The 10,021-nt window shown below is 39.9% G+C and overlaps 1 protein-coding gene across 1 annotated transcript in view; it reads left to right on the forward strand.

Annotated features, from left to right (window-relative positions):
- The window catches only part of LMNTD1 (lamin tail domain containing 1), a 198,013-nt gene extending 192,579 nt beyond the window's left edge, over positions 1 to 5,434 (forward strand). The window contains exons 7-9 of the mRNA XM_035540612.2: positions 723 to 940; positions 2,013 to 2,185; positions 5,415 to 5,434. Of these exons, the coding sequence (XP_035396505.2) occupies positions 723 to 940; positions 2,013 to 2,185; positions 5,415 to 5,434 (411 nt within the window). The remainder of the gene's footprint in view (positions 1 to 722; positions 941 to 2,012; positions 2,186 to 5,414) is intronic.
- Positions 5,435 to 10,021: the final 4,587 nt, after the last annotated feature.

The following is a 10,021-nucleotide window of genomic DNA, read 5'->3' on the forward strand; positions in this document are numbered from 1 at the left end:
AAGTTGTACAGCTTCCCCAAGGCAGCATAATTTACACCTTACAAACTAGTAAGTGTATGTTGACTTCTGATATCACATTTTCATATTTACTTCTCTTTAAGCTCAGTTTGTCCATACTTGCTATTACATTGTCCATGCAGCCAGGAAATCAGAGGGTGAAAGGGAAACGTGATCACCTCTGCCAGGATTGTTCCTAGATGGGGTTTTCTGAGGTAATTCTGGAAGACATTCAGTAATAGATACTCCACTGTGTCCCCCAACAATCTGCTTTAATGCCTTGCTCTCCATATGGTTAGAAAACCTTTCCTAGAGCCCAAACTGAACATCTTTGGTCTCGTTTTTAGTCCATTCCTTAGTGTCTTATCCACTGTGGCCATGGAGAAGAGATTGTTATTTCTTTCTTAGCAGCCTTTGACAAACTTGCCAAGTTGTCATGTCCCCTTTTGTCTTCTTCTTTGTCTGGTTCACTTAATTGGAGCAGTGGAATTTCAAGCCTCTTACATGATGATTCTACCCTAAGTATATTTAAAGACTGGAAATCGATTTCAAAAACCAAAGAAAAAAATCTGGAATTTGGTGCTTGCCATTACTATTTATCTTCCAAATGAAATATGATTCAGAAATACATTGGAGCGCCTACCCCTTCCTGCTTTGTCTACAATAAACAATTATCTTGATGAAAAAATGCAGAATACAAATAAGCAGTGATATGTGTTTTTCAGGCTGTGTCTTGGTACACTCCTCTCTACTGGAACAGAAGGCAAGGATGGCTGACGAAAGAGGAAAGTGGAGACTTTGAGAACATTGTTGTACCAACTTTCTCAACAGCAAAGCAAAAAGAAGAATGGGAAGAGAAACAGGAATTTACAGTAACTGATAAAGAGTGGAAGAGGGCTGACTCAGAACAAACAAGAAAAAAAGGACAAAGCTTCATTAAAAGGTATCTGACATTCATTGAGTGTACTTTGCAATTACAGCATCGTGCCAGACTAGCTTTGTAAGTGGATGCTTTTAAGTGAGCATCTTGGTAAGCAATTTTTAGAAGGTTTGGAATTTTGAAAATAAGAATTAACCTTAACCCCTTCAAACAGGTATCCAGCCAGCCCCAAATTCCTGATAGGAGTGCATTCATTGTCAGTCAAGACTAAGTGAAAAGTAAAATTCAAGTAAAATTCTTCTTAAATTTTTAACAATTTAGGTTGAGCATCCGAGTCCCAGTCATGCACTCCTGAGCAGAGTCATTGACTATTTTAAATAAGGAACACAGTTTTGGATTTTATTTTTTTTTTCTAAGTCCCCTCCAGAATGTTTGTTCCATGGACTTTAGAGCCAGGTTCACAACAGAAAAGCATGTGCAAAGGAGTGCATGTGCATGTGCAAAATTTTATATTTTAAAAATAAAGGATTAGCCAATCTGGATATATTTATATTTCCACACACAAAAAAAAAAAAAAAAAAGTGGGTGCCTCTTCTCATGTTTGAAGTAATTGCTTTTCTCTAAATTTCTTTAGATTCTAGCTGGAGATGTTCAGAAAGATGAACATTTTTCACCATCAATTGGACTGGCTGTTCTTTACAAGCTTTGTTCTTAAAAATGGCTAAATCACTTTTGCTCAATCTCTCCAAAGAAACTAACTCAGAGGCAGGAAGAAATTATGTAAAAATTCAGTGCAAGGAGTTCAAGTCTGGCAGAATTATAAGCAATGGCAAATGGTAAATTATAATGTGATATGTCAAACAATATAGAAGTTGCAGTTCTTCCACCTACAACTAAATGCAGAATGTGTTAAATATGTGTGCTGTTTGTTAAATAGATAGCATAAATTTAGTGTATATGTGCAGTAAACACAGTAAATCTATGTCAAATGCAATCATAAATATGATAATGCAATACAATAAATCATGCATTAATAAATACAATATGGATGAATTTTTTATATTCTGTACACATATTTGCATGTGACAAATGTGTGAAATATACACAGTAAAGTTAATTGAATTTCTCTTTACAGGGAAAAAAAGACCTTTGCACGCCTGTTTCCTAACCAGAGTGCCTGGTGCCAAAGTCCAGACTCTCCCACCCACCCTCACTTTTCTCTGGTTAGACCACTAACCCTAGGGAATGACGGCAGCAGCTTGTGTAGGCAGTCTCGGTGTCAGTCGTCAAGGCCTGACCCCGTGCCAGGTGAGTTCAGGAGCCAACACAGTATGGGCTGCAGCAGGCACAGTGGTGATGCAGTGGAGTTTCTGACACAAACTGTTGAGTACTTGAAATGCATATATCTTACTACCTGGATGTACCTCCATGCTCTATAACACTGCTCTCCAAACTGTTTTGATTGAGCACCCCTACCTGTAAAAAAACTTTGAGCACACATCCCCAGTATATGCATTTTTATTTATTTATAAATTATACGCATTTACTACTGTAATAATATGTACATTATAAAAACTACACAAAAATAGAAATTAAAAAGGATGAGATAAAGATGAACAAAATGCTATATTTAAAGTATTTTAAATTTATTTTATTTATTAATAGTACAAAAACATTTTCTTTCCATACCCCAATGGATTGTCTTGCACGCCCCCTGGAAGACCACTGCTCTGTAGAGCTGCATATGTTGGGAAGATGGAGGGAGGCTATTGCTACTAATACTAATGTTTTTATAAAGTGAGACAAAATATTAGGAATCAACAAAAGAAAGAGACTCTTACATTGGCAGTGAATTGCTAATTAGGCAGTGGTGAGAAAGCTAGTGTTTAATTTGGGTGCTTCAAACCCAGAAAGCTGTTGACATACTGGAAATAGTTCAGGGGAGGATGACAAAGTGAGTAAGTGTCTGAGGAGATTGATTCACGAAGATTAAAAAGACCTAGATGTGTGTTTGACAAGCAAGGTGATCGTCATGCAGAGGGGCCCCAAGCTCCTCTGCAAGAGAGAAAACTCTTTGATTCAAGAAATAGAGCTGGAGGGAATAGAAACAAGTGAAAAGCAGGGAGGTTTAAGTTGCATATGTATGTAAAACGGAGATTTAATGATCTGTCGTGTAGTTTTCCAGTTGTGCTCATTGCTCCATTTAGTATTTTAAACCACTGACAAATTTCAAGTGCTCAGTTCCCATTAATTTTAAAGGAACTGGGTATCCAGCTCCTGAGGACAGCTTTGCGACACTTCTTTATTTAGTGAGCGTTTAGAACTAGGCCAGTCAAATTCTTTGAATGTACTAACGAGGTCTAAGTCTGTGACTGGTGTGGATAGGAGACCATGTAGTTGTCAGGAATTTTTGCCCATTTCTAGGAGTGCCAGCCTATGAAAAGCCTTTCAGCTTGAGCTAGGAAAGTGTTTATGCCTAGCTTTACCTGAATAATAACCATGCAGGAACATCTTTCTCAAATGCCAAATCCAGGCAAGGCAGATTAAGACCTGATGGAGTGAGTTCATGGTTTGTTTCCTGCTCTGTCGTAATGGTAGCATCATCTGTTTGAAAGATTTTTCCCGTTTCTTAAAACTTGATTTGGCTCTTTCTGTGTTGTTCTGATCTTCTGCAGAGCTGGGTCTCCCATATCTCCTCTGCTTGTTTCCCAGACAGGGAAAAGCTGGGAAGAAGTTGGCACTTGTCAGCTGGGGCTCCTGGTGGCATCAGGGGTTGTGTTCCAATACACAAATGCTGTGGACAAAGAGGAGACAGTCTGTAGAGCAAAACCCTTGGTGTTGAGGATCTGGCCTTCACCCTATACATATTTTAAGGGTGGTTTAGTTTGTCCCAACTCTAGGCTGGTCCAACAGACCATGAGGGGGCACCTACATCTGCGCAGTGCAGGTCCTTTTTGGGTATGGAACTTCCCAGGCTGCTGTGACACCCACTCATGCTCACCACTGGACTGCTCAAAGTAGTTTCCATCTGAACACCCATTTGCAGCCAGAGTAATTGAGGTGCAGCTGCTCTGGAGAACATCTTGTGGCTTGGTTTCATTCAAGAGGAATCCAGCTCATGCACTCAATACTGCTCCATGATGCAAACCTGAGTGCCATGGGCAGGGAGAGTGGCAACTCCACTGCAAGGGAACAGTCCTCTTCGGACCCAGAGCACAACATGCACACACAGGATGTCCCTCAGTGCTTCTCCTGGGAGCCATAGGGAATTTGCTGACACAGCTGGGGTGAACTGCACACAGTCGTCTTTGCTGCATTCCTGTCTCTTGTCACATCCCTGCAGATGGAGGCCAGCGCTCTTGCCACAGGCTACATTTGGTCTCAGTTTTCAAGATTTTTTTTTCCTTGCAACCATTAAGGCTAAAACTATTCTCAGTAAGGCAAGCAACATGAAACCAAAGCAAAAAACCTCTGAGACTGTAATGCAATCATGTCTCCAGGCTGCAGGCATAGAGGCAGGGCCTGCCCACAGATCTGTCTCCGGAGTGTGGGAACTCAGGAGGCAGAACTCAAGGCATGGTGGTCTGCCATGCATTAAATGTGTCTGATTTTCTGTAGGTAATCTCATGCAACTTGCATTCCCTTAGTCTCTGTTTCTCAGATCTTTGCAAAAGATAATTCAGTTCTATTTACTTATGGTTCATTTGCAGTTCTTTTCACTACTGAATTATGAAATTATTCCTCTTAATACTGACAGGAAAGTTAATAATATCCAAGATATCAGATTAAAAATTAAATATGGGTACAACCATTATTTTCCTCTGATAAATATTCATGCGTAGTACATATTACTGCAGGATTTTTCCATAAATGAATATAGAGAGAGATGTAGGCATCATTCTTATTTTATTACAAAGCAAAAATTACAAGATCTGTAGGCAGATTTATATGTGTACTTAGACATTATTAGTGATGGTGGCAGAATGATGATTTTCAAATATATGATGGAATGATGTTTTTGAATATACGACTACTTTTTTATTATTTTTTCTTTTGATTTTTCTTTCATTGCTTCAAAACTGTGAGCAACTGCAGTACACAGTAGTATGCATAAATACAGTCTTGCTTAGTTCTTGGTTCACGAAAGTTTCCCTGTTCGGAAAGGATTCTTCAACTTGTTCATAAATGCTTTCTAATATCAGAGACTTAGAGAAATCAGTATTGCTAACTTCACATTTATTTTCTGCTGCAAACACATTTTTAATCAATATTAAGTATGGATATTTATTTTCCTAATGCCATAATATAGCAATGTTAGGTCAATGCTATTGAATCAAATTAGTGATTCAAGGTATTTTTACATTTTCCTCTCAGATACTTAATTTTGCTTTTCAAAATCAGTTTAGTGTATGATCATATCCCAGAAGTACAAAGGTTCACTCAAAACTGCAAAGAAATGGACCTCACAGATGATGCTGTTTGATGATACTTGCTTATTAGCTTAAAGTATTTCATTTTTCTTTTGTATTCTTTCTAGCTCCTAGCTCTCCTCTGTAACAATCAAACATTATCTTTTTGGCCTCTTTTTTTGGATGTTAATGGCAGCAATCTGCAATATTCCAGTACAGAACCAAGTACATTCGGTGACATGATGGTGTTTAGAGAAGTCTGCCTTGCCTCTCCTTTTGCAACTCAGCATTTGTCCTTTCTAACTGCTACAGAACAGGAGTTGCATTACCCTGTCCCAGTTACTCTTGTAGCTTTACTCTGAGTCCTTGCAGTTGATAAGACAATGGTAGGGTATGTAGTGGCTGTTCCTCTCAGCATCTATCCACCAATATGAAATTTCAGCTGGCACATTATGGTTCCTCCACTTTGGCTTCTGAGTCCCTCCTGAGGCTGTGTACAGTTTTCTTTGGTGCTGACAACAAAAAAAACTCATGAATTATTCATTTCTTGCTATCATCTTTTCTTTAGAGTCTATTAATTAATCTTTGAAGTATCTCTTTGGTTTCCAAGTATCCCCTTTTTCTTGGACTGATAGAAGGGGAAAAGTTGCTCCTGCCATTGTTGTGATGACATTTTTGTTGTTGATGATGATGATGAATTTCACTCTGAATCAAAAGCTCAGCTGTGAACTTTGCAAGGAGTTTAAAAATAGCCATGGAGCATATTGTAAAGAGAACACTTTGAAGCCTCAGCCAAGACCAATGTATTTTGTGAATCTGAATGTTTCCCTGTTGCTGGGGAGCGTTAATTAAGCTTTCAGTGGCAAATTGAACCTGCAGACAAGAAATGTATTTAGCACACATTTTTCAGTGAAAATGAGCCGATTCCTACAACCTTCTTCTCTAGCAAACAGAGCAAGCCTGTTAGTATTCTTTTTTTCCCAGCAGTTCTCATGCTTTTTGCCCCAGAAAAGAAGAGTCAAATGAGACAAGATGCACTCATATCATGAGGCATTCATTCTCTTTACTTGCCCAAGGACTTCTGTAGACTGTGGGACCACCCATGTAATTTCCAGTAAACAATGAAAAACGTTTGCAGATTTCCCTTTTTTCTCTTAGGTCTCTGACATATTACAGACAAGGCCGAGCAATAACATTGGCCAGTGTAAATGATGTACAAACATGCAGATGCACTTTTTGAGTAGCAAGAGTTCAAACAAGATATTACAGTAATATCCTATGGTACGAAATTAACTCAGCTACTTTCTCCAGTATATCAGCTGACCAGTGCGGATCTATGAATTGTGCTTATCATTACTAAGACATACAGGAAGGCTCTCCATCAAGAAAGAAGGACCTGGGGGTCTTGGTGGATGACAGGTTGACCATGAGCCGGCAGTATGCCCTCGTGGCCAAGAGGGCCAATGGGATCCTGGCATGCATTAAAAGGAGCGGGGCCAGCAGGTTAAGGGAGGTGATCCTCCCCCTCTACTCTGCCCTGGTCAGGCCTCACCTGGAGTACTGTGTCCAGTTCTGGGCTCCCCAGTACAAAAAAGACAGGGAACTCCTGGAAAGAGTCCAGCGGAGGGCCACAAAGATGATACGGGGCCTGGAGCATCTTCCCTATGAGGAAAGGCTGCGAGACCTGGGTCTGTTCATCCTGGAGAAGAGAAGACTGAGAGGGGATCTTATCAATGTGTATAAATACCTGAGGTGTGGGAGACAGAGGGATTTGGCCAACCGCTTCTCAGTTGTTTGTGGGGGTAGGACAAGGGGCAATGGCCATAAGACAGAGCACAAGAAGTTCCGCACCAGCATGTGAAAGAACTTCTTCATGGTGAGGGTGACAGAGCACTGGAACAGGCTGCCTAGGGAGGTTGTGGAGTCTCCCTCCCTGAAGATATTCAAGGCACATCTGGACGCCTACCTGGGCAGCCTGCTCTAAGGAGCCTGCTTTGGCAGTGGGGTTGGACCCGATGATCTTTCAAGGTCCCTTCCAACCCCTTCGATTCTGTGATTCTGTGATTCTGTGATCTCAGTTTGTTCAGTACAATGTCATTCACTCTGGCTGACAGCCATGTGCTCCACTAGTCTGCACCTGTGTGTTTATGTGCCCTCTGCCAGCTTAAGTTCTTCTGTAGCCTTCAAAACCTTAAAAAGACTTTTCAATTTCTCACTGGGTTAGAAACTTAATCTAGAATTCAAAGGGTCAGTGTAGCTGTGGAAGAGGATGATCCAGTAAAGAAAACAATTCTGTTAGAAGAAAGCTATGAAAGTATCCTGACATCATTTATTAGGTACCAAATGCTCTACCATCATTTTGTCAGAACCATAGGAATTCTGGTTTCTTTTTTGCTGCTTTCTCAGCCATGATATCTTATGACTTGACAGTATGCTTCCCTACCTGCCAGGCAGGATGCCAGTCTGTCAGAATTATTTCTTTTTCTATTTGTTGTTTACTGCTTAAAAAACACTGATGTAATGTGCATTTGTGTATCTCTGATGCTCCAGGGTAAAAAAAAAAAAAGTGACTTAAAATTTTGTAGGAGGGAAAAACTTGGGCAAATCAAAGAGATAAATAATAATTCTTTGTTATCAAATATAGAAAACATGAAATAAATTACATTATGTACAATGTCTTTGAATAATATAAGCAAGCAGTGTTCTTTCAACTCACTGTTTCAGTATGAGCTACATTATGAGTACCCCAGTGACACTGAAAACAAATTAAGGATTTATCCATGGTTTTGTTGAGAAGGAGGAGAGGTAAAGGTTGGTGAGAGACTTTCTTAAGACTGCAAGAAACCAAAATACCCCTGCCACTGTTGATGTAGGTGTCCAGAGGTGATGGTAAGGTGTGTGTAGCAGGCATCCTGTCTACAGACTCAGAAAGTCAGCAACACTGACGTGCTTCATGTATATTAGCATCACTTCCCAGCCCAAACGTCATCACTGTGCTGAGAAGTGCTAACACATTTGGCACTTGCAAACTCTGGCTGCCACTGAGAGATAAATCTGGAGAGCTTCAGTGCTTTTGAGATGTGAGCACTTCTAAGCACACATGTCCCCTGGAAATATCAGCAGAGCTGTCTGAATGAAAGGTACATTTATTGTCCTTTGCTTCTCTTGCAAGCTGATCGCTATGGGAAAACTGTGTTTGCAAGTGTCAGGTTGGCTTGTGAAAAAGCAATTCTTTCCCAGATAATTTTGGCAGAACAACCTGACCTTCAGGAAGCCATGACTAAGGATGGCCCTTTATCTTCTTGTCACCCATTACAGCATTCAGTCTGTGACCAAGTCATATAAGGGAGTGACAGAGTCCAGAGATCCACTTCTGGAAATTGCTCTGATATAATAACAATACCCAGCATTTATGAAATCTCCAAGTGAACTTGCTTAAAGGTGGTGTTCATCACAGTGGAAACATGGAGCCATTTAAAAGGTGATTCTGTGGTAAAAGTATGTCCAGGGCTGAGATTAGGTTTGAACACAACTCAACGAACTGACAGAAATCCAGGGTCAAGGAGTAAAAATTCTTGTTCCCTGCCTGCCAGGAATTTATGGAGAACTGCAGACAGTGGCAACAGGGAGCCAAAGACGTGATGATTTTTCCAGTGAGACTTGCAGAAATGGTATAAGACAGATAGTCTGAGAGCATCAACTGGAGGGAAAATGACAGTGAGGAGAAAAAAAGACGTGATCTCTGTTCAGAAGCTGCTAAAGCTTTTGAGAAGTGCTTTTTGTTCATGGACAGCCAATGCAACTGTGATTCTGGCTTACTGAAATCCAGTTCAACTGAAAATCCTGCAAGAGAGAGATTGATCCTTTAAAGTAAAGGTATCTTAGAGACAGCTAGTGACCTTGCAGGTTATTGTGTATTTTTCCCAGAGTGGCTTTTATTTAAAAAGTTCTTCCATAAAGTCAGAGGAAACAGGGTTTTTGTTATTAGCATGCTTGTTTCCTAAACTGACTTTCTTTTTAAAGTAAATGTGTGGAAATAATGACTGTTGTCATCAACAGGCACTCTGTATGCAGGAATTAGCCGGAGGAAAGATCCTTCAGTTCCCAGCTGCGAGAGGGTGGAATGCAGAAGAAGGCCTACTCAGTCAGCAGGGGTGAGTAAAGTTTCTATGACTCGGTTTTCAATAGAAATAAACAGCAACAAGAAAACAAAGAAAAGAACTGTAGAGTTTTTAAATCAACAAACAAATCACAATTCTGAATAGAAGAGTTGATCTATTTTGTTGGAAATACTTTTAATTTTCTTTTGGTGAGTAAGACCTATGCCAGAACTACAAATACAAAGTATCTGGGTTTGGGTAATACAACTTGATCACAGCTACACACATGTAAGTCTAGAGAAGTTTATGTTTGCATCTTACTTTTGCTTAAAGTTGTAATTTAGTTACACTGTTCTATCTAGGAAACAGAAGGCACTACCCTACCTAAAGACCTGGAGTGTCTGTTCTGAAGCCCTCACCTGTAAATGTGTAGACCCTCTAGTTTGAGTTGTTGTGAATTCCTCTCTCAAACTTCTTGATTTCTAGACTCATCTCCTGAAGTCAGCTGTTTTGCTTTTTTCTCTGTATTTTTATTTGTACAAAATATCCATAAATATGCAGATGTTGGAAATGTCTTGTGAAATGTTAAGTATTCACATTGCCTTTCTCTACTTCTCAGGTTCTGTTATTTAAGC

Source organism: Cygnus atratus, chromosome 1 (assembly GCF_013377495.2).
Source record: "Cygnus atratus isolate AKBS03 ecotype Queensland, Australia chromosome 1, CAtr_DNAZoo_HiC_assembly, whole genome shotgun sequence".
Classification (NCBI taxonomy): Eukaryota; Metazoa; Chordata; class Aves; order Anseriformes; family Anatidae; genus Cygnus; species Cygnus atratus.